This window comes from Glycine max, chromosome 19 (genome assembly GCF_000004515.6).
Source record: "Glycine max cultivar Williams 82 chromosome 19, Glycine_max_v4.0, whole genome shotgun sequence".
Taxonomy (NCBI): Eukaryota; Viridiplantae; Streptophyta; class Magnoliopsida; order Fabales; family Fabaceae; genus Glycine; species Glycine max.
Genome location: NC_038255.2, coordinates 2,379,676 through 2,403,473, shown reverse-complemented (window position 1 = coordinate 2,403,473; position 23,798 = coordinate 2,379,676). Strand labels below are relative to the sequence as shown.

Genomic DNA, 23,798 nt, shown 5'->3' with positions numbered 1-23,798 from the left:
GGGTCAGGGGAGGCATGTGTAACATTTTCATATCAATTATAGAGGTTTTGGTAGGTGTTAAAAATAGATGGGAGACATATGTAATTTTTACAAACTTCAAGAGAAACATGTATAATTTACTATATAAGTTATTATATGATAGAATTCAAACTAAATTTGTTTGATGCATGATTTCTCGGCTAGAATTGTAATTTGTGAAATTAGAGTATTCAATTAGATTAGTCTGTTTTTTTTTTTTAGTTCTTTCTGTTTTTTTTTTTAGTTCTTACATTGCTATGTTTTTGCAATCGAGGTTGGAGAGTCATCTCTTATTGCTTGAGGACTTTCAAGAAAAATCATTAGCTTCAACTCTTTTGCTTAGAAGTTTAATTTAATGTCTATATATGTTTACTAAAGTGATTTAACTCATAAGAATATCTTTATGCCATAAAGTCCGATGAGTCATCTCTATCCAATTCACTAAAATTTTTAACTCACAAAAAACAAAATAATTTCGCTCATAAGCAACACAATGATGTGATTTTTTCCCTAGCATTTGAACTTGTCCTTAACACATTATTTTAACACGTTAATACCAACTCTTTTTGTATTCCTCCTTCCTACTAATATCATGAATTTAAAAAATATAGAAAATTAAAATCCTGCATTGCCCTAGTTTTTCTTCAACCATCAAAATCTCTAACCAGACCCTTCCCGCAATTTCCTCTCCTTCTCTCAAACAAAAACACTCAATCCTCTTTCAAGTATCCACCATCAAACAAGACCAAAACAACGAAATAAAAGCCCACCTTAAATGCTACACTCTTGTCGTGTCATCTTTCATTCTCTCAATTGAAAACCCTATTCTCTATGGCTAGAGGTCTCTTCCACTTGTACACACGCAAGAGAACCCTCTCAAAACTTCAAGCTCTTCTCTTCAACAACCACCACTCCCAATTCCACACTTTTCAAAACCCGGTTTCCCCAATTTCGACCCGTTTCTCGAACCCTCTCCTTCGCCCCAGATTCTCCCAAAGTTCGAGACTTTCCGGCGAAAGATTTCGCCCCACCAGGCCGTTTTCCGCCGCCGGCGACGATGGCGGCACCACCGAGGCGCCGGAAGGCGAGTTCGTCGCAGATTCCGGTAAGGGAATTGATTTTGAGCTTGGAAAGGAGGTTGTTAATAGTGTCCATGGTTTTCCTGAACATGGGGTTGTTGCAAATGATGATAGTAATGAGTGCAATTTAGAGATTGATGATTCTGTAGAATGTAGTACTAGTAGTAGTGGTGGTGAGGGTGGTGGTGGAAGTGATAATAACAATGAGTTAGGGAAGAAGAATGAGGAATTTATGCACGTGGCATCGCGTGGCCCGGTCGAATTGTACCGCGAAATGTGTAGAGTGGAATGGGGTCCAAGGCTGGACAGAACAGAGGTGGAGGTGCTGCTGGAAGTGTGCCATTGGTTTGCCAAATCAGGTTGGGCATCCAATCAGGCCCTTGCTATTTACATTGGTATGTCATTTTTCCCCACTGCAGCACACAAGTTCCACAAATTTCTCAAAAAGAAGTGCCCCACCGATGTTGCCAAGTACCTGGTATATCTTGGGCCGAGTGATGAGGCCATGAGGTTTTTGTTTCCTATATTTGTTGAGTTTTGTTTGGAGAATTTTCCTGATGAGATCAAGAGGTTCAGGAGTATGGTTGAGTCGGCTGACCTCACGAAGCCTCACACTTGGTTTCCGTTTGCGCGGGCGATGAAAAGGAAGATAATTTATCATTGTGGGCCGACGAATAGTGGGAAGACTTATAATGCTTTGCAGCGGTTTATGGAGGCGAAGTCGGGGATTTATTGTAGTCCACTTAGGTTGTTGGCGATGGAAGTTTTTGACAAGGTTAATGCGAAGGGGATTTACTGCAGTCTGTTAACTGGACAAGAAAAGAAGCGTGTGCCGTTTTCAAATCATGTTGCTTGCACTGTGGAAATGGCATCGGCACAGGAGTTGTATGAAGTGGCCGTTATTGATGAGATTCAGATGATGGCAGATTCGAATAGGGGGTATGCATGGACAAGGGCTCTCCTTGGGTTGAAGGCTGACGAGATACATTTGTGCGGTGATCCTAGTGTTTTGGATATTGTCAGGAAGATCTGTCAGGACACTGGAGATGAGTTGTGTGAGCAACATTATGAGAGGTTCAAACCGTTGGTGGTCGAAGCAAAGACCCTGCTTGGAAATTTTGAAAATATTCGGTCTGGGGATTGTGTAGTTGCATTTTCTAGGAGAGAGATATTTGAGGTTAAATTGGCCATTGAGAAACAGACTAAACACCGCTGTTGTGTTATATATGGTGCTCTGCCACCTGAAACTCGTAGACAGCAGGCTAGTTTGTTCAATGATCAAAGTAATGAATATGATGTTCTGGTGGCTAGTGATGCAGTGGGAATGGGCCTGAACCTTAACATTAGAAGGGTGATTTTTAATAGCCTTGCAAAGTACAATGGTGACAAAATGGTTCCTATTCCAGCATCACAGGTTAAGCAAATTGCAGGAAGAGCTGGTCGGAGAGGATGCCTTTATCCTGATGGACTCGCCACAACCATGCATTTAGATGATTTGGACTACTTGATTGAGTGTTTGAAACAACCTTTTGATGATGTAAAAAAAGTAGGCCTTTTTCCATTTTACGAGCAGGTTGAATTGTTTTCCGGGCAACTTCCAGATTTAACATTTCCCCAGATTTTAGAAAAATTTGGTGAAAATTGCCGTTTGGACGGGTCATACTTCTTGTGTCAACATAATCACATCAAGAAGATTGCTAATATGTTAGGGAAGGTCCAGGGATTATCTCTAAAAGATCATTTTAACTTCTGTTTTGCTCCTGTTAATGTTAGAGACCCAAAAGCTATGTACCATTTGCTTAGATATGCCACATCATTTGGTCAGAAGCTTCCTGTAAATGTAGCTATGGGCATGCCTAGAAGTTCTGCTCGAAATGATGCAGAACTCCTGGACCTTGAGACTAGGCATCAGGTATTATCTATGTATTTGTGGTTGTCAAACCACTTTGACGAGGAGACATTTCCATATGTGAAGAAAGTTGAGGCAATGGCTTCATGCATTGCTGATTTACTGGGTCAATCTCTTGTCAGAGCTAATTGGAAACCTGAATCAAGGATTAAAGGGAGACCAAAAACTGAAAAAAGTGAAGGGGGGCAACTAGAAACAAGGAGTGAAGTTGAATTACAAACTGAAAAAAGGGAAATGGGCTATTCAAGGCTGCGATCGCTTTTAAAATTATATGAGAAGTAAGTGTCCCTGGATGTATCTACCTTTATCCAAGTGTTCATTTAATTTCACTAAATGTTGAATGCAAACATCTCTCCTTTGCTAGCAAACTTCTGCTGTTTTTACCGTCTAAGTCTATGGCTTCTTTATCTAAGTCCCTGGCTGGTTATGGTGTTGTGTCTGTATATCTGTTGGCTCATCTTTGTGGAATAAGATTTGTGGTTGTAGAAAACATTAGGGGGGTAAAGTTCTACTGTTGAAGATAGTTCATGGGAAATATTTTAGTGTTATTTTTTCTATATTTTTGACATTTAGGAAAAAAAATTGGTTGGGGTGGTTGTTTGGTGAAGAGGATCAATATCATGGAGGGAGAAATGTTAGCAACACACTCTCTATCATTGGTTTATTTTGTAAAAGGTCAAATTAGTCATGTCTCATAAATCGATCACTTTTTAATGCAGGTATTCTATAATTACACTTTTGGGTTAAAGTTTGAACTGAAATTAAAAAATGGATCAACAATGAAGAATGTATTGAAGAGTGTATTGCTAACATCTCTCTCATTATAGAGCTGGTGAGGTGAACACTGTTGTTAATTTGTGGGGCTATTGTACAGGTGATAGACTTTTATTCTAAAATAGGAAATCAGAATGGCCCGAGTGGATAAAGAAATAATTACTTTGGAAGTCTGAATTTTCTGATTTATCGGACATTAGTTAAGAATCTATCTGATTTATCGGAATTGTCTAAAATAAATAAAACTGACTGGCGCTTTGTTTCCTCACTTGACCTCTACTTTTCTGAATTGTACATGTGTTCACGAATCATAGTTTTTTATATGGTCTAGTATTCCTTTTTCTGTCTTCTGTTTATCTTTCCCATGATCTTTGTTACCTGACTAGTTATTTTTTGTTTTTCAGGAAACGGCATGAAAAATCCTTACTGCTTGGTCATTCAAAGGAAGTGGCTGCGTAATATGATGACTTTGGAGGTAGTTCTGCTAATATTCTCACTTCTGTTGGGGACCTAGATTTTGGATTTATTTTCTGTGTGATAAGAGTACCCTGTGATGTTCTGCTTACTACTACCTTAACATCGAGTTTCTAGGAAAATCGGATAATAAATGAATATCATGTGATATTTCGCTTGTAGTTTTTTTTTTTTCAATTCTATGAATGGTTGCTGCTCTAGTTCCTCTAATCTGTAAATTATTTCACTCAACGAACCATAACTTTGATGGGGGTTTCATCTTTTTGGTGTGCAGGTAATTTATCAACGACCACACTGCAACATAACAACTCATACCAGGGCTTTCAATAAATTCACAAGTTACTAGCCAAAGCTGTGGTTAGACCTTGTTGACACAGCACTGCACCTGACCTCAAAAGAAAGAGAAATTAAAGACCGTATTAGGAATGAAGGATAGTGACATCTATAGAGAGAAAAACCAACTATGGATCATGCATTTTGCATCCTGTTTATGCAGATAAACCAAATTGGGGCATTTGAGGTGCTGCAAGTGTTCTGTTTTGTACTTAAATCAAATGTAGCCTTAGAAATTTTGCTGAATTATTTTCTACGCTGACACATCTTTTAGTACAGGGTTGAATGTTTTAGGCTCCATTGTTCTTATTACGCTTTGGTTGTGGACTTGAGGACTTGAGGATGTGAAACGGGGAATGGCTAGGACGACCAAGGATATAATTTGTTAAGAAATAGTTAATTTTGTTGCTCTAACTTAGATATAAAAATGTGTCATACTTCTAGTTCCCTGTAATAATCTACTTTGTATCAGAAACATTGAAGTATTGTCTTGAGATGGATTTGAGAAAGTAGAGTTTATAAATAATAAAGATTTATAGATTTTGCAGCTTAACAATGAACAAATAGGTCAACCGTAATTTCCTTATAAGAATTGATATTGGAAGGACTCATCATACCTTAACCTATTTCTTTGTATCCGTAGTTACGCTTTCATCGTGAGGTTTTTTTGTTTGGCTTAATTATATTTTAAGGTTTAATTTGGTTTCTTAATTATTAAAATGTTCAATTTAGTCTCTTAATTGTTTAAATTCAAACAACTATATCCTTTTCGTCAAATTAATTAATTATTTGATGGAAATCAGTATTTTTTGCATCAATTGTTAACATAACTGATGTAAAATGTTGTATTTTTTAAATCAGTTGCTTGACAACTGATATAAAAAATACTGATTTTCATCAAATAATTAATAGATAGAAAGGATATAATTATTTTATTTTAAAACTAAAATAATCCTTAAAGAGACCAATTGTATAATTAAGTCTTTTTGTTTTACCATTTGTCCGTGGTTTTGTCTTGTGGTATCTTAGTTTTAGTCAAATGTGTTTCAAGACATTTTTGGGAAGAAATAAAACAGACTGAGAAGACAGGTTGACACTGTCGACATGTATTACTTGTTATTTGTAGGTAATGCAGACAATGGAAAATAAACTCCTCTCCATTAAATGGAATTTTCAAGTTAGGAATAGAAAGAGACAACGGAGTTGTGTGATCCAACTGAAAAATTGTAGTGAGTTGAGAGAACCGCAGACAATAGGTAACTTTTGGGTGACATAAGTAGTAGATGACAGTTGCTTTCCAAAATTTAATTCGAGGTCGTTATCTTATACACAAAATTGTTTGCATGATTTTTATTTTTTTTTCTTTTGAATTTAAGCATCAAGATAAACACCAAGATAGTAAGTTATAAAATACAATTAATAGCGACGAGGAAAATGCCCATCTCAAAAACAATAACCACTACAATACAGTTACAACTGTTCTTCTGCATAATCATCATCACTCTGGGAAAATTGTAGTGTCATTTCAGAATTTGCTTGAGGCTCCCATAGACGGCCTTAGTGTAAATTACAACAAGTATACAAATCCTAGCCAAGAAGAAAATACGGATTAAAACTATCCCAGATAGAGCAATTTCCCATCTCAGGGGACAAGCCGTTAGCAACATCACCGGCCATTTTCTTATGTGATTGTATGACTAACTTAAATAGGTTAGAAATTAAAGGGTTTCTAAGAAATGGATTGATGGCTCTTCCGACAACAACTACATCAGATAGAAGTGGTTTGGCATCATTATTGCCAGATACAAGGAAAATGCAGTTAGAAAGAGAATAAAAACCGAGTAAATTTGCATATACTGGCAAAAATGCATCTTTATGGTTACCCACGCCTCCTATCCAATCATTTCCTTCCTGCTTCCCAATATGGTCTTCAGCATATGACACCAATTGATGGGAAAATCTAGCTCTCCGTCCATCTAAATAGCTTCTGAATTCATCTTTGTCCGCCCAGGACTTCAAAATAGGTAACTTTTCCATGTTGGAGCAACAAATTTGGCTGATCAACAGCTTCTCTTCATAATGATTGTCAATCTCCTTGTCAAAAACCCGTCTCACAAGATCTCCTTGGGGTGCTACACAGCTTTCAGCCCGTAATACCCACTGACAAAGGTAATCAAAGTAATCAATCCAGTGACCAAAAATGGAAGAGAGATGATCAAAACAGAATCTTATCACTCTATCTACTTGGATTGGAACCGACCCAGTAGTAAGATTGCTTCTAGTTTTCTCTGTTGTAAAACACTTCTGAACATCAGAGGAAAGCCTCAATCTAACTGAGTCATCTTCGTCTTCCAAAAGCTTCATGCATGAGAACCATGCATCTAGTACCTGATGAGCATACAAATTCACAGCTTCATTTTTCACAAAACAAGAAGATGAAGTGCCCAAGGGAATCTGGTTATTCAAAACGAAGGAGCCAAGGAGCCCAGCCTGCTCAAGCAAACCAGATGCTATCAGAGATTCAGCTGCTGCTTGGCGCATACTTGCTGGTTCAGATGATGAACTACGTTGTTTAATCATGTTACAGAAAAAAACAATGCAGTCAAACAACCAACTTAACATTTCCTCCTGATTAATTTCACCACATACTAAAAACTCTATTCTTTCATTTGACAGAATAGAACTTGCAAACAACATTGTTATTCTCTTGGTGCATACTCCCAGACAGCGAACAAGGGTCTCTTGGGTCTTTGCATGTCTTGTTTGCTTGTACAAGGAAACTATTTCATTCCAAAATTGGAACACAGAGTCAAAGTCCATTTCACCAACATAATTTGTACCGGAGCACTTGTCATGGCTAGCCTTTTCAAACTGCAGCAAATTCCAAGCTACAAGGATCCTCAGAATGTTATATTTACATTTGTGGTTCTTCTCTGATGCCAAAATCTTCACTAAGGTTCCGTTAAGGTTAGTTTTTGCCCAGAGTTCAACAGCCCTGATGTCATTATGGAAAAGATCATAGACCTTACCACAGGGTTCAGATGCTTTCAGTAACTTCAGCAACCACTTCAATGTTGCAAGTCTAACTTCATATAATGAATCTGACAAGCAGCAAATCAACCTATCCAAAAGACTAAGAGATGTGTTCTCTATTTCATGTTCAGGCAATGATTCTGAAGTAGGAAGAGAATGTCTCACTGGTAAATGGATTATCTCTTCCTCATCTATAGATGCTTGAAAAAAACATCCAAAATAGAAAATGGCTGCTTGCTCACGAAGTTCAGCGATGGTTGGATCATAATATGATGACCCATATGATTCTACATCTAAGCATTCTGTTGACAACTCCAAAAGTAGCTTTGAAATGGAATAGAAATGTTTAGTGATTTGGCATGTTCTTGCTATATTGAGCATTTGATCCAGAACTCTTAAGAATGTTTCATTGAGGATAGGGCACTGACAATGAGTAGGCCTTGCAATCCATGACCGAAGTACAAGAATTTGGATCAACTCACCAATGATATGATCTTTCTTTGAGTTATCAGCAAGACCTTTACAATTTATATCCAGCAAAGCACTCAATTGCAAGAGAATTCCATGAATGAAGTTGAAGGAAATTGGGAAATTAGTTGATTTGACCAGTTTATCTACACAGGGCAAGTCGGATGCAATATTGAAAAGGACTGATGGCAATTTCTCATTTGATACTATACTGGTCAGAGCTCTAGATGCAAGAACACGAACACGTAAATTGCTTTGGGTTGAGCACCTTCTAATCCAAGGCATGAAAAGGAAAGGGTCTAGCTCATCTCCTGTCTCACCAGCAATTGATGAAGGTTTAAGCCTAGATAAAAGAATCAGAATAGGGTACAAGCTTGGATGCAGATTATTTCCACGGATAGATTCTAAATCTGCTGAAGATGCACAACCGAGAAACTCTGTTGCAACTTCTAGTTCATTGAATAGAAATGAATGCAGTGCCGGATACCTGGGTCCAAAAGAAACATTAAAAAGTCAATAGTCATTAACTGTTCACACTATCTCCAAACATTCAAACTCATAACAGACAGTGCAATCTAGAACTATTGAAAGTACATGTGAAGTTATATTAAGACAAATGGGCCCATAGGCTGCATACAACTCATGATTTCATGAAAAATTGAAAATGTTTCCAAAAGCAGTTTCAACTTTGAAAAGATACAAACATCATTAGTGGACAGTGTGAAGGAAGATCACAACTGCTGCAACATTCCATTTGAAGGATCAAGGATGTTACTTACATGCATTTTACTTCTCTGCAACATAAATTTCATGGACAAATGCCCAGTGACTTATTTCCAGAAATCATCTGATCATATCTATACTTATCAACAGGTAATGTGCAGATTAAAGCAATATCAGAAACCAGTGAACTTATGGCACCTTCAGAAAAAGTGATATAATAATAAATTTATGATTATGCCAGACATACGATGTCCCCAACATGGAGATGTCCCAACCTTTGAAATTCATTCAGTAAGCCCGTGTCCACTTATCAGTAAGCATATCAATGTGCCAATTATTGCCAAAGATCAAACGCTCTCAAAAGCTTGGGCTACTAGGTGAAAGCCTGACAAGGGTTTATAACTCTAACAATTATCATAAAAAGATTGAGATACAGCTTACTAATCTTAAATGATAAGAACCTTTCTATAGAAAGTCATTCTATGTCCTAGGAGTTTATTGTCAGATCCTTTTCCATCTCCACAATTCAGATCAATGCATGATTTTATCCTCAAAATATCAGGACGTACTTTTACCTACAGCTTTTGCCCAAATTCATTAATTCCACCCTAATGTATAAAAGAAAATTTACTTACAATATATGTTTGATCACAAGACTTTGAAGGAATAAAGCCTGATTCCATTCCATCTACTTTTCTACCTTTTATTCTCTTCCATTTGTGGTTTCAGTCTCAAATTCTTAATACCTTCTTAATTGAATATACTTTCTATGCAAGTAATATAATATCATTAATCCAACTTTTGTATGCACTTAACAAAGTAAAAAATCAGTTTACTTAAATATAAAATAAAAAAAATGTGTAAAGCACAGAAGTGCACGAGTGCCATACTTCAACTATGGGAACATAACTGTAGACCTAACAAGTACGTATGTATGATTTAAAAAACTTATAATGAGGATAATCAGACCGAGTATGTTCCCTGAAAATGAAACCACTTGAATTACAGGAGCTTAAAAGACTCATCTTTAAAGTTTTCTCATACAACACTCTTTAGTATCATTTTCCTGAAATGGACATACTTGCTGGAAATGGAGGTGCGCTTTACCAGCACAGCTGTTTAGTCCAGTGTTCATTCTCAACTTCTCATGACAGAGTGAGTCTCGTAACAGAAAGCCTATCTCTCAAATAAAGACTGAAATACCAAAAATATAATAGGACCAGTGTCCCATAAAACAGGTAACAAGTGGATTTTCCCTCTGTCAACAGAGCAACCCCAATGGCTATAATTATGGGATGGCAGTCGTGACTCCCACTAAACAAAAACACACTTCACTACAAAGTCTGCAATAGCGGCCAGAGGCAACACCGCTACAGCGCACTATTAACAACTATCATCACATGGCATCTAACTCAACACATTCATGGGTATTGCAAGCAGCACCACTATTAGAAGGCCCTAAAAGCTTCAGGGATACTTTCGTGAAGCAATAAACCATTTTCTAGCAATAAATTTCTTGGATTAAAAATATGAACATGTTCTACTCATATGGAAGGCTTCGAAAAGCTAAAGTAATCAGATCCAATAGCCATACCTATGAAAAAATTCAAGCCCAGTTATTGCTCGTCGTGCTGATTCCCGCTTATGAATATTGAGGAATCCGATCATGCGACGAACCAAAGCAGTATAAGCCAGACAAGCACTGTTTCTAATCTCCCAGTGTGGTGAAGAGAAAGAGCGAATAGACAAAATCAAAGCCTCAGCTGAGAAACCAGATGTATCAGTAGCCAAGTTAGAGTCATTGAATGCAGCTCTCAGAACATTAAATGCATGTACAGTAGGAATGACACCTTCATCTCTGATCTTTGACAACATCTGTCTCACATTTCTTTCAGCAGACAGTGCATAATTATTTCCATTTGCTGAATCATTTGGCTTGCATGGGTCACCATTCAAGCTATTGCTTTTAGTCTGATTCAGCATTGACCCATTCCCTACATCTATAAGCCACCTTAATGCCCGTGGCAGGAGCTTCTTTGGGGTGCCTTCTGGCTCTGAGAGAAACAGAGCAATAAATGCAGCAGGTATTCCAGCACTTCTTCTCAGCAAGTCATCCACTACTTGTCCTTTGGCCACAGTTCTTTGCATAAGTTGTTCCATCCAAGACTCTGTCAATCTATGAAGTCTGAAAAGGAAGATACACATCTAAGAAATGGCAAAAACATGATTTCTGATTTAATGAGTAATGACTAACCTTCCCTAATTAAATCAAACAAACATAATTCTCTTTGTATTATGTATATGAGGGTACATGATATAGCCCAAGAATCTTCATTACATAAGCAAGTGTGTTGTACATGACAAGATCGTAAAATCAAAATTTTACAACACATTTATCACACATCTGTGTTTTATCTATGATGATATAAATGAAGAACATAGGAATTTAAAAACCTAATTGCTTTAATATTTATCAGCAAAGGAAATACTAAAAAGCAATGAAAGCCACCTCCTTAGGCATTCAGTATTTGAAAGCACAAGAACAAAAATTCCATCCACTTAGACCCAGCGAACAGTCAAGAACAGATCCAATGAAATCTCCCCTGTACAAGAGTTACACATATACTCCAACCAAATGCACCCAAGTATAGAAGATATTGCACATTGCCACAAAAATATATAAAGCGCCATATTAATAGTTTGTTATTGGAGTTAGAATTATATGGGTCTGGATTAAAAGGTGAGAATGCTTTATTTGATTATTTTTCAATTGATTGGATTGTCATTACTCATTGGGAATTATAATTCAAATTTTAAAAATAATACCAAACATAATTTTAGAATTGCAGAGGCTTATTTTATTAAGAAATATAATTGACTAGATGGAGATTCGAGAATGCTTTATTTAATTATTTTTTAATTGCTTACTATAGTCATGGGGAATTAGAATTCTAATTTTAGAAAGCATAGTATTATAGTATACCAAAAATGATATGTAGATTTGCAGGGTCCACTTCCAAGATCCAATTCCAAACTCAGTACCTTGCATTATTTTGGAATAACTACATTACCAAGGAAATCAAGACACATAAAAGCTGTCATTATGAGCATCACAATGCCTGTAAACTTGTCATGAGATAAGGATCTTTATGGATTCACTTCAGTGTTGCATTCTTTAGTTAATCATGATCCTTAGTCAAATGCTTTCTATCAAATGATATTTTATCCTCCCCCTTAATTGGACTTTTTCAATTTTCTCTCCAATAAAATTTCTTTTTTTCCATCAAAATGTAAAATAAATAACAGATCAACATATAACTTCCCTTCCTGTGTTCTGAATCTCATTGCCCTCTGTAATGTGTTCTTTACACCTCATAGTTTCTAAATCAACATGTAATTCTTGTTATTCTTATATGTTTAGCATAAATTGTTTATATTGTATCTATAATCTTCTGTATAACAGTCATCCTGCTATCAGTTATGATCCCATTATAGCATTTTCGGGATAAGCTACTAATAACCCTATCAAGGATAGACAACGCTGGTACAAATAGGGGTGAGTTTTCTGTATTTTGTAATAGACTAATTGTATCACATAATTTACACACTACATATATGTAGCCTCCTTATTGAGTAAGCCTTTCTTCTCTCTTAATCCTTCTCTATTTACACTCAATAATTTCAACAATAAAAGAACTTTCTTAATATGCAAAACCAATGACGCATTTCATAGAAATAAAAATAGAGTAAAAAAATCCATATTCCATACCTTGAGTCACTTGAGCAAAGTAATCGATTGCAAAGAGCTGTAAACCCAGCCCTTGTCTTATCAATTGCACCATTATGCTTCATCTTTAAGAGGACTTCTAAAAAGTGATTCCCTATTGTTTTAAGTTGTTCCAAGTCAAGAACAGAATCAGATGAAAAGCCAGCAGTGTCAACAGAAGGCTCCTCTAACTCAGATAAATCTGAACAAGCATTACTTGGCAATGGAACCTTTCTTATAATAGTCCCCAAAAGAAGGCTCACCTGACAAAGAAAACATAGTGAAACATTAGGAACAGGAAAAAAAAAATGTAGACTTCATACATCACATGCTGAACAACTTTCACTTGTTCATGATTGAAATAATCAATGCACTATAATTTGTAAATATGTTTTCTTGGCTTAATTTCAACAATTATAAGCATGTAAATTTACAGTCAAGAAATAGTGAATGATAAATTGAAACATTCTTTTTGTTACCCTTTAGAGAGCTAATACCCTATTATATTCCAAGGCAACTAACAATTCCTACAAACTGTTCAAGTTATGTACCTCTTTCATAGCCAGCCAGCAACCAACCATGACTATCTGATCTGATGATCGGCCATCATGGGAAGGCTTTGAATTATTATTCTCATATTCAGATGAAGGCATACACTCATGATCTGGTATCTCCATCAAAAGACTATCCTCATCAAGCATCTCATCCATGTCTTCAGGGAGATGCCAAGCATCTGAAGAAACCACCCATAGTGCCAATGAAGTTATCCTCACTACAAGGTCTAGAAGTCTTTCCAACAAATATCTCAGCTCCGAGATGCTGGCTGATATAACATTAGAATTCCAGTCCAATTCCTCAAAAGTATAACGTAAAGCAAGTAATACACCATGGACAAAGCTGTTCTTGCATGCTTTGGAAAGATCTTGTTCCCCATCTCTTACAGCAGCATCCAGCCAATCAATCATTGATTTCAAATACAGTATTACAGGATTCCTGAATTTATTGAACTGGTTAACTTCATTTACCAATTCAGACTTTGAGCTTAAATGGACAACCTTGAATGAATCTTCAATCAACCAACCTAGCTCCAACACATACTTCTTAAATATAAGCCGTAAAGATAGAGCTCCAGCATCACTTTCCCTTACACGTGGACTGCAAACTAATTTCATAGACGAAGCAATTAGCTTCTTCAGCGTGTCTTCATTAGAAATTCCAGGTAGTGGGCTCGGAAAATGGAGTAATATGTGAAATGAGTTTTCTCTCAACCTGTCCCAACTATCAACAATTGAGCCAACTAACAATAGAGTTGAATCAGATGAAGTCATTCCCTTACTGTAAGGATTGAGATGACTTCCTGGCAAAGAACTATTAAACTCCAAACTACTTGATGACTTGATAGACCAAACATTTATCATAATCAAGATGAGATCCATTGCCATTATTTTTCTCTTGTAAGGAGCAGAAGGATAGCATGAGAAAAATAAGAATCCACTCAACCACCTCATAAAGTGAAAAAGATCATCTGCTCTTTTAATTGTCAAATCATTATTCCCTTTTGAAGGACAAAAAACTTCACTACCTTCATTACACTCAAGAGGGTTCCAGTTTCCTTGCTTGAATTGTCTCTCCAGGGCTGTTCGAACCCTAGAGAAAAACTTACGAAACAAGCTGCTCCACTTCATCTGAAAAGCTGAGAAGCAACACCTCATATTCAAAGGTACAGCTTCCTTCATTAGAGTGAGCTCTAAATGAGAAGGCAGACTAGCTGTCTTGGGGTTTAAGAAAAGCAACTCAGCAGCATCTACCCGTAGTGACTCATCCACATGAGTCAATGCATTTACTAGCCACTGAACATGGATCTTAACATTTATTCCCTTTATGCAAACAATAGCATGGCTGTCTGTTCCCAGACCAGGCTCCTTTATGTTTGCTAAAGGATTTTCAGCCCAATCAATGTCCCCTTCAACCAAAGCAAGCGACCGAGATACCTTGAGCAATGAAACTAGAATTGCAATTCTCTGTTCAAGATTCACTTCCATGTCCACGTAAACAAGCTCTGGATATTGCAATCCATTCTCATCCCCATTCGGCCCAACCGAGATGAAACTAAGCATAGGAAATATACTATCCACATCGACTTCCAGCAAAACTGGCAGGGCATATGTATTTAAATTGGTGCGAAGTTTAGAGAATTCAGAAGCTAGCCCATAAAGAACTGGGGGAAGACAATGCCCCCTATAGAAAACATACCCCCCTTCAATGCCATCACTCTCCCAGAACTCATCACGCAAACACTCGAGGAAGCACTTCAGAAAGGATGTGGCAGCACAGCAGACATCATCGTCAACATATGCCCGCATTGTCTCAAACAGCAAATCCGGGCTCATATCCAACATCTTCCTCGCTCCCAATCTCTTCGTCAGCAACGCCAAAGGAACATACCTCCCCTTACACCGCGACCCCAGCGAAAGAAGATCCGATCCAATCTTCACTAGAAACTCCTTTATTCTGTCCCCACCCTCGCAGAGGGAAAACTGGATGTCCAAGAAAAGATCAAATATCAAATGCACTTGCTTCACCGTTTGACTCAAAGGATCCTCCAAGTTATTCCAAATAATCTTAAGTATCCGCATCCCCATTTCCTCCGGAATCGGCTCATACTCCCCAGACAAATCAGTTAAATTCGACAACAACGAAGTCTTAATTTGCTGCAAACAAATCTGCATCACCGTCAGTGCATGAAAATTGAAATGACTATCAACAGGATTCTCACAGTGCCTACAGAGCTCAGGCAAAACCCCGTCATACAACACAGTCTTAACACCACTCACACCACTAAAATGAGCATTAAGCAGGTCCCTAGAAATTGCGGTAAGAATCCCTCTTATAAGACAAAGCCTACTCAACACAGAAAGACCAAATATTCCTAAATACAAATCCCCCTTACAAGGAATCCTCCCAATCACATCCCTAACCTCACCAATGTCCCCATCACAACAACCACCACCATCCGAATCTAAACCCTGCAAGTTACTATTAAACACACCACGAATCAAAACCAAACCAAGCTCTTGTTTACTAACACAAACTTGAAAAGCAGCACACAGAGCCACACCGGCCGCCACAAAACAATCCCTGGAAAACGCAGTTGAGCTCAAAACACCCAACACAACACTCACAATCCCTTCCATAACATCACATTCACAACCCTCGCGAAACTTGGAAGGAAACTTCTGCAGCAAGTAATACAGACACGACAGCGCCTCCTGGCACTGTTCCATGACAACAGGTGAAGGCCGGGAGGTCTCGGAGATGACGCCGTCAAGGCCATTGACGGCGTCGTAGGCGACGAGGACGCCGCAATTTTCGACAACCGCAGCGAGGTAGTCGAGCTTGGGCAAGCCGAGGACAGATAGCGCGGCGCGCGAAACGGAGAAGCGCGGGAAGGTTTTGGTGTGGAGGAGGGTTTCGAAGGAGGCGGCGAGGGTGGAGCGGAACGGCGTCGTATTGGCGAGTGGGGAAAGGAGGGTTTTATGGAGGGGGTGTGAGTTTTCGAGGAAGAGAAGGTGGAGGTAGAGTGAGGAAGCGAGGAGAAAAGGTTCAGCTTCGGAGGGAGGTTTAGGTTGGGATTGGAGGAGGTGGAGGAAGGTGTTGGCGAGGTGTTTGGTTTGGGAGAGTTGGGAGAGGGTGGAGGAGAGGGAGGTGAAGTGAAGGAGTGAGGAGTGGAAGGCGGAGAGGAGAGGGTCATCGGAGAGGAGGAGGGGGAGGGAGGAGAGGAATGAAGGAGGGAAAACCACGGCGGTGTAGGTGTAACGGTGGCGGTGCTGCAATGCGCGCCACTTCGCCGACGACATGTTTGATGAAATGCCCAACACAAACACTAAGACAGAGTGTGTGAGTTCGTTTTTGGTGTATGAAGAGAAAGTAAAGAAGGAAGCGCCGGGGTAATGTTCGATGATATGCCTCACACAAACATACAGAGAGCGAGTGAAAGTGTGAAGTGTTCGTTTTCGGTGTTTGGAGAGGAAGGAGGCGCCGCAGTAGGGTACGGAGGAGGGGTAATTTGCTTTTAAATTTTTAATTAAAGTTTTATTTGGGATTAATTATATTTTTAGTCTTCAGCTGTCACGATCGATGATTGTGTGATACTACTGCTCTTCCACATTTTTGTTTTTTGGTATTGGTCCTCCATATTTCAATTGCTTCTTCTATTTTATTTTTATTTTTACAATCAAGTTTTTTCTTCTATGATTAATGTTTTATGAAATTAGTTAACGTGGTGAATTAGTGATAGCAAAATAATAGTAGTAACTAGTAAGTAAATGTTGTATATCAGTTAAAACATTTTTTTATAGGCATTATGACTTAAAACATATAGAATGTTTGAATTGGAATTACCAAAAAAGTTGTAAAGACTGCATCATAGAAATTAAAATGTGTCCCTTTCAAAAAATTAAAATGTGTGGTTAAATTCATTGTAGGCAAATGCTTTCTGCACTTTCATAGTTGATTCATTCAACTGTAAAATTTTAGATTTCATAAAGACTAATTCGAAATGTAATTTTTCATTCCAGATTAAATGGTCTGTAAGTTTGGAAAGGTACAGGGAAGTAATTATGGAGGTGCAAGAAGCAATAGCCTTCGTAACAAACCCTTGTATTGCTAGTTGCAATCCATCTTAAAAGGCCTAATCATCTAAAGTTGAAGCCCAAGGTCAAGAAAAACTTGATCAAATTACTTCCGACACCCATGTTTCTCAACCTGCACCCATATGAAATTTAAAAGGCCAAAAATTGTCTTAGCCTGACTTTGAACCCTAAGGCCACCTTTAGCCTCTTTTTCTTCTTCTTCCCTGAAGCAGTCTCCGTGCACCACGTTCTTCACCTTCTTTGCTCTGTTTGTGTGTGTTGTTCTTGGTCCCAAGTGAATTCCGAATTGCATTTTTTTATATAAGGATTGATAAATCCATAAAAGATATGTGTGTTTCCATATTAGATAATTCGAATTTTTTTTCATCTGAATTAAGTGTTCCAGATTGTTGTTAGAGTATTCCAGATCATAGGATATATAAGTTTGATTTTTTGGAGTATTTCAGATCATATGATTCGTAAATTTGAACTGTACATTCCAGAATAGTTGATCCAAAATGCAAAAACTAATTCGAGAAGACTGTTACAAATTACTTAATCCAAAAGATTAGGATTTGATATCAATTCCTAATAAGGTAATCCGAAATATAAATTTTATGAAATGTTTTTGAAAATCTTGAACTACTTCTAAAATGTTAGTTTGCAATTATGTGTTACTTTTGTTATGGATTAGGAATAGTAGAAAAAAAAAAATTATCTCCCCTTTTAACATAAGGGGTTTTGCTTGACCTTTCACCTCCAATAGGTCTTATTACTTTTCCTTTATCAAGTGTCTCTGCTGTGTGAGTAAGATGACTGGAAAAAGGGTTGTGCTAGTTGAACTAGGAGCAAGAAGAAGAAAAAGAAGAATACAAAACAATAATGAGAAGTTAAAGAGAGAGAGAGAGAGAGAGAGAGAGAAATGGGGAGTTGGAAGGCATAAAAAATAAAAATAAAAGCCAAATTACACTCGCTCTGTGATAATTTTTAGCCACTACTGTTTGCAGAAACCGTCAGAATTTTCATCCTAACATCATCGGTGTTAATTTAATGGAAATAATCAATTGATGCATTTTTAAATAATTTGAGGATCAAATTAAAACTTTAAAAAACTTGAAAACCAAATTAATAAATAAGCCTTAAACATTAAACTAACAACTCTTATATAGTCATCCTTAATGTTTGAAAACAAACATTGACACCCCCTTGGAAACATTAAACGAGGAGTATTGTGTGTATTTGAAAAAATCTTAGGGAGTGTTAATATAATTTTCTTTCAGATAAAACAAAAATTATTATAAAAAAAACACCACTCAGCCAATTTGCAGCCATGAGTTTATTTATAGACTCAAGACAAAATTGCCTACTTATCTCAAATCATTTGGGTAACAAACGAATCACTTATCTTCTTCCTACTGTGATCCCAACCGCTCACATATCACCCGCTCAATCATATCATAATAAACATCAAATCAGAATAATTTCTTTCCTTTTCATTTACTACGGAGTTAGGACGCCAAAGACCTTAACTAGCACAAGAACCTTTTGACAGAATATGCTATTCATATAGGTAAAAGCTTCTTTTCTACCTGTTAATAATCATTTCTGGTAGAAGCTTTTCACAAGCAGTGTGGTTTAAGAAATAATTCCAAATCTAAAGTGAATGAAAATTGAAGAATATATTACAGTTGAGGGATATAAGCTAAAGAAAAGATTTGGTTTATTGTTGTTTAGAAATAAGAAGCTAAAAATGATATATTTAAGTATGCAAAGAAGATATATTAAGTTTTGCAGCCTGAATGAAGTAACCCTAACAAATCTAGGTTTTGTTGAGTATGCAAAGGAGAGTTACACTACTTGCGGCAATTTGTGATGTGCAATCAAACTTATGACAGACAGAATCACACAAGTGCCATGCCAAATCAAAAGCACATACAGTTCAAGCAAGATAGCGGTACAGTTTTCTGTCCACTTTATCCCTCTCCAAAAACTCACGCTCAATAAGGGATTCAATCCTCTTCTTAATAACAACAGGATTAGGCAAAAACCGTGACTGCAGCTGCTTTGTGACCTCAGCAACAATATTATTATGATCTAGAGTCCGCCTAGACTTCATTATCCTCACAATGGCTGCTTCGATCTGTGGCTTTCTGTCTTCTTCCACTCTTTGCCGAGTTTCTAGGTTTTCTGGTTCAGACTCCCTCTGTGCAACAACAGTCCCTATCTTTACCTTAAAGAACTTGCTGGTGAATTTGTCATTAAAGAAGAATGCATCATCCTCAGCTATGTCCTTGCTCATCGGCTCTTTTCGAAGAACATTTTTTCCTTTGACACAGGCCAGAGACTGAAGGCACCTCCTCAAATCTGACATGGGTATTGCTGTAGCCTGCTCTATCTCCTTACAAGTCAACCGCTCAGCGCTGTTGAAAAGCATGAGTACACACATTTGATATGTGGAAACATTCAACTCATGCTTTTGGCCCTTACCAAATGTTGCTTTCAAATCAGCAGTCCCCATATTAGTTTGCCAGGACAATCTCCTACCATTATGGGTGCCAAGATAATATGTCCGAAACTTATCACATACACCCAGTATTTCTACAGGAAGATTACACGGCGGGCTAGGTTGAGTAGGCCATGATCCTGTCGTAAGCACCTGGACAGATAGCATAGGGCCATCCCCCAACTCAGTGCCAAGGTTTGCATAGAAGCCCTGCATCGTATCATGAGAAGTTTTCATGTCAGTAAACATACCCTCTAACTTAGAAGTGAATTGATATCCACATTCTGTTTTGAGCTTAACAATCAAACTCCTTTCTGCATCATCGGATATAGTCTTCCCTGAAAGAAGCCTTTTTGCCAAGTGTTGCTTGTAATACTTCTCAAACACATCCTTCTCTTGTAGGTATCTGAAAAGCATCATGACTTTGTCTAGTACAATCTCCACATCCTCCTCACCAACCCCTTTCAACCCTCTGCGAAGTTTGTCATCCACAAACAAAGAAATGAACTCTGGAGACCGGGCATTCAAATTGATGAAATATTCAAAAGAGGAATTCAAGGCATTCTGAAATGTCTTGTCGTTGTTAAATGACATAGTAATAACCCTGTCATATTTATCCTTCAAATCCAAGAGACGTTGAACAAAATCCACAGGATCTCTCAACCTTTCAGGATCCATAATTAGCTGCTTGCCTGTATCCCGTACAAAAGAGGTCATGACATCTTTAACAATTGTGAGCCCATCAGACACCCGGCGAAATAAGTTATACATTCTTTGCAAGTCTTCATATTTGTCATCCACAAGCATACTAACCAGGCCTGAGTTCTCCATGTGAACTAGAGTGTGCATATGACTCTCAATCATTTCCTTCTCCACCACATTAGTTATCTTTGACTCGCTTCTAGGATCCAAGTAGTGAGATACTCTCTCCATTTCTTCATTTAACCGTCTCTCAGCTTTCTTCAAATAATCACCACAATCACATGATTCAATGAATTTCTGGGACTCACGACAGTAAAAATTTGCTGAAACATCAAGAAAATGCTTCTCAAAGTCCTGTTGGTAAACAGGCAAACCCAAATCCATAAGCATCTTTATTATATTTCTCATCAATCCTCTGTTTATTACTTCACCATTCCTTTCTCTAAGCACAAGTTCAAGAAGAGTATCTAGAAGCCTAGCCTTAGTTTTGCTGGAATGGATCACAACATCTCTCCAAAGATTCAATCCAAGCTCGTGAACAGGAGTTTTATGGTTGCTTGGTATAAACGTTCGATCCATGTACATCAGTATATCTCGGATCATTTGTAATGCCTTGTTATGATCTACCCACTTCCTGTTGAGCTCTTCCAAGAAAATTTCTCCTTGAGCAGATTCAATTGATTGAGAAATTTCTTTTAGATGAGAAGTCATGGTCGTCACAAGTCCTGTGTAAAGTTTCTCCCCAAATTTGTATAACACCATATTATAAGCATTCCTGAATGGGCATATCACAATGATCAGAAATTTGGAAATTATATACACGGATATGATTATTGGTAGGTAGGGAGATCTATAATACTTATAGTTTATAAAGAAAGCTTAGGCAAATAATTAATTTAAAGAAAACTAGACTACAGGCCTATCACGTAACATCAATTATATAAAAACTCCTGATTTTTGTTCAATTATAAATTATTAATAAATGGCAAGCTTAATGGCTTTTTCTTCTTACTAAATGGTATGAACTAAGCTAACACAGCATTTTTTTTGTCCATGTGAATAAGAATAAGCAAAAGCTGGTGAACTGACCATACAAAAAGCATAAAATCTACGACAGCCAAATAGCATCACAGCGAATGTTTCAATATAACATGTGCCATATAAGAATCTGTCAACTTTTAGAAGTTGTAACCCCAAAGGAAACAACCACTTGATGAGGGTCATGTTCAGTATCAAGACAAGTTTTACATTGGCTGCCGAGAACCTAACACAACCCTCCTCCTTCACCTGGGCTTCAGACCTGGTCAAAAGCTTTAAACTCCTCAAAATCAACAAATTGAATAGTAATTCTAGGACAACATCATTAGATCATAACCTCAAATAGAGAATTGTTAAAAATCTTCCTTGGCAATCAAACGGGGAGAGTAACCCAATTAAAAAGAATACTTAAATATTTAGACACACACATATAGAACAGTGTTAGCAATTGCAGATTGTGGAAAATGGCAGAAATCCAGTAATCCACTATATCATATAGTTTACACCATTGTGGGCATAACAGAAATCACATGATAGTTGAAAATATATGATATATGTATAAGAAATTAAGTTGTATGCAAATAAAAATAAAAATACATAAAAATTGGCATAATATTAACTCAAAGTTCAATTGGCTAGAGACTCTCCATAGATGATAAAAGGATGCTTATACAGTTATACGACAAGAAATGGATCCTCTCATGTTAGTTTTTTCACATGACAAGATTAAATGAAGAAAGAGATCATAAAATACACTACACACGGGTCTTGTCAAAATTAAAATCTCTTTAGGTGAAAGACAAACATTAGAAGATTCATTTCAGGTAGACAAATGAAAAAAAGAATATAAAATCATTAAAAAGAGCTTTTCGATTAATACAGATATAAAAAACACTACACACATGGGATCTTATCAAAATAAAAGCAAGTGTTTGGTTTTGCTTTAGAAACGTGCGTAGTTTCACAAAATCACCTCAAATACATGTAAATGATGCGGAAGCTACAAACTATTGCTTCCAATTGACACGCGTCAAAATCTCTTGAACATGCAACCAGACATGCAAAAAATCTCTTTAGGTCTATCTCTCTTCACACAACCTACTTATGTGAAGGACTACCATTAGAAGATTCATTTCAAATAGACAGCTGGAAAAAAAAAAAAAAGACCTTTGATAATGTTCAAATTCAAACCCTATAATTCGCCATTCAAATTTTCACAGACGGAACTGATCAAAAACTTTCACAAACAGACAAAACGTTCAGTAAAGCAATTAATCCACAATTTTAACCACACGCAATCTAAACATTCCACTATAAATCCTCGATAACACAAATTAATTCTAAAAAATGCCGCAGAATCACAAAAAAAAAAAAAAAAACCCAACAAAACCACACTATTGAAAAAATCCAAACCCGCATCGCACAATTCACAACAAGGTTTGAAGTATTGAAATCGAAGAAGCGTTAATCGATAGTTAAACGAACGAATGAATCAACCTGTAAAGCTCTTCAAAGCTAAGGCCACTAGCGTTGTGATTATATATCTCATGAATAGCGTGTTCCAGAACTTTCCACGTCTTCTCGGCGTACTTGGGATCCACCACGATGCGGTGCCTAAACGCCTCTATCTGTAACGCTCGCTTCTTCTGCGTGCTCATCTTGCCTCGCGAATCGGAACTCGAACCCTACAGAGCTACGCGTAAAAAGTTCAATTCAGAGAACGAAAAGAAAGAAACAAAAAAAAAAAAAAAAACAGAAACGGAGAAGAGGGAATTGGGGGAATCGAGAGAGGAAGACGAACCCTAGCGATGGGGTGCGGAGAGAGAAGCGATTGGGGAATTAGGGTTTTTGTGTGAGTGGAGAAGGGAAGGCAATTGAAGCAAAAGGGAAATGAAATGAAGTGGGGAAAAGGGGAATGAACAAAAGAGAATGAATGGTAGTAGTAAGTGATGAGTAGTGAACCTCATACTTCGAGTGATTGACTAAGGAGGACTTTGTCTTAAAGCCAATCACAGACATTTTTTTCACCATTTTTGGACAATAAAAAAACAATAATTTAGACCATGCGGGATAAAATTAACTAGAATAATTTAAGTTCAATAAAAATATGCTTGCAAATAGGAAAATATTCAGATTTAGTCCCAATAAAATTTTGAATGGTATTTTCATCCTCATAAAATTAAAATGTTATTTTTTTTTTTAGAATTAGGTTTGATGGATTATCATATCTATTTGTCACTTTTTTTCTTAAGTGTCACTTTTTTATTGGTCCATGTCTTCTTACAAGTTACAGGGAATAAAAACAGTCATAAAATACAAAAAAAACAAAACGTCAAAAATATTTTAG

At 37.2% G+C, this 23,798-nt stretch overlaps 3 protein-coding genes across 5 annotated transcripts; 1 reads left to right on the top strand and 2 right to left on the bottom strand.

Moving 5' to 3' along the window:
* Positions 1-617: 617 nt before the first annotated feature.
* Positions 618-5,081, top strand: LOC100777064 (DExH-box ATP-dependent RNA helicase DExH18, mitochondrial). 2 transcript variants are annotated; one of them, XR_001386614.3, is made up of 4 exons: positions 618-3,284; positions 4,185-4,255; positions 4,529-4,774; positions 4,867-5,081. XR_001386614.3 is itself a non-coding variant. In XM_003554836.5 (3 exons), exons 1-2 carry the CDS (start codon positions 850-852, stop codon positions 4,237-4,239), a joined length of 2,490 nt encoding a protein of 829 aa, XP_003554884.1. In that variant the 5' UTR covers positions 618-849; the 3' UTR covers positions 4,240-4,255; positions 4,529-5,081. The 2 variants fall into 2 exon arrangements, 1 of the variants encoding a protein (XP_003554884.1); XM_003554836.5 differs by having other exon boundaries at positions 4,529-5,081.
* Positions 5,082-6,055: 974 nt separating this feature from the next.
* On the bottom strand, positions 6,056-16,813 carry LOC100776536 (thyroid adenoma-associated protein homolog). The gene is made up of 4 exons (XM_003554835.5): positions 13,129-16,813; positions 12,581-12,840; positions 10,406-10,996; positions 6,056-8,575 (listed from the first exon to the last, which is right to left on the bottom strand). The coding sequence occupies exons 1-4, from the start codon at positions 16,432-16,434 to the stop codon at positions 6,175-6,177; spliced, it is 6,558 nt and encodes a 2,185-aa protein (XP_003554883.1). The 5' UTR covers positions 16,435-16,813; the 3' UTR covers positions 6,056-6,174.
* A 2,153-nt stretch (positions 16,814-18,966) lies between these two features.
* On the bottom strand, positions 18,967-23,453 carry LOC100782239 (cullin-3A). Of its 2 annotated transcripts, none has more exons than XM_006603801.3 (3): positions 23,253-23,453; positions 22,949-23,144; positions 18,967-21,188 (listed from the first exon to the last, which is right to left on the bottom strand). In XM_006603801.3, exons 2-3 carry the CDS (start codon positions 23,107-23,109, stop codon positions 19,148-19,150), a joined length of 2,202 nt encoding a protein of 733 aa, XP_006603864.1. In that variant the 5' UTR covers positions 23,110-23,144; positions 23,253-23,453; the 3' UTR covers positions 18,967-19,147. The 2 variants fall into 2 exon arrangements, with proteins under 2 accessions (XP_006603864.1, XP_006603865.1); XM_006603802.3 differs by having other exon boundaries at positions 22,949-23,136; positions 23,253-23,447.
* Positions 23,454-23,798: the final 345 nt, after the last annotated feature.

Excerpts from the sequence above, each read along its gene's own strand:
- LOC100777064 (XM_003554836.5), top strand. The coding sequence starts at position 850 with ATGGCTAGAGGTCTCTTCCACTTGTACACACGCAAGAGAACCCTCTCA. Across the intron at positions 3,285-4,184 it reads CTTTTAAAATTATATGAGAA|GAAACGGCATGAAAAATCCT; the intron begins GTAAGTGTCCCT and ends TTTGTTTTTCAG.
- LOC100776536 (XM_003554835.5), bottom strand. The coding sequence starts at position 16,434 with ATGTCGTCGGCGAAGTGGCGCGCATTGCAGCACCGCCACCGTTACACC. Across the intron at positions 12,841-13,128 it reads GCTGGCTGGCTATGAAAGAG|GTGAGCCTTCTTTTGGGGAC; the intron begins GTACATAACTTG and ends TTTCTTTGTCAG. Across the intron at positions 10,997-12,580 it reads CTTTGCTCAAGTGACTCAAG|ACTTCATAGATTGACAGAGT; the intron begins GTATGGAATATG and ends CTTCCTTTTCAG.
- LOC100782239 (XM_006603801.3), bottom strand. The coding sequence starts at position 23,109 with ATGAGCACGCAGAAGAAGCGAGCGTTACAGATAGAGGCGTTTAGGCAC. Across the intron at positions 21,189-22,948 it reads AGCTTTGAAGAGCTTTACAG|GAATGCTTATAATATGGTGT; the intron begins GTTGATTCATTC and ends ATGCCCATTCAG.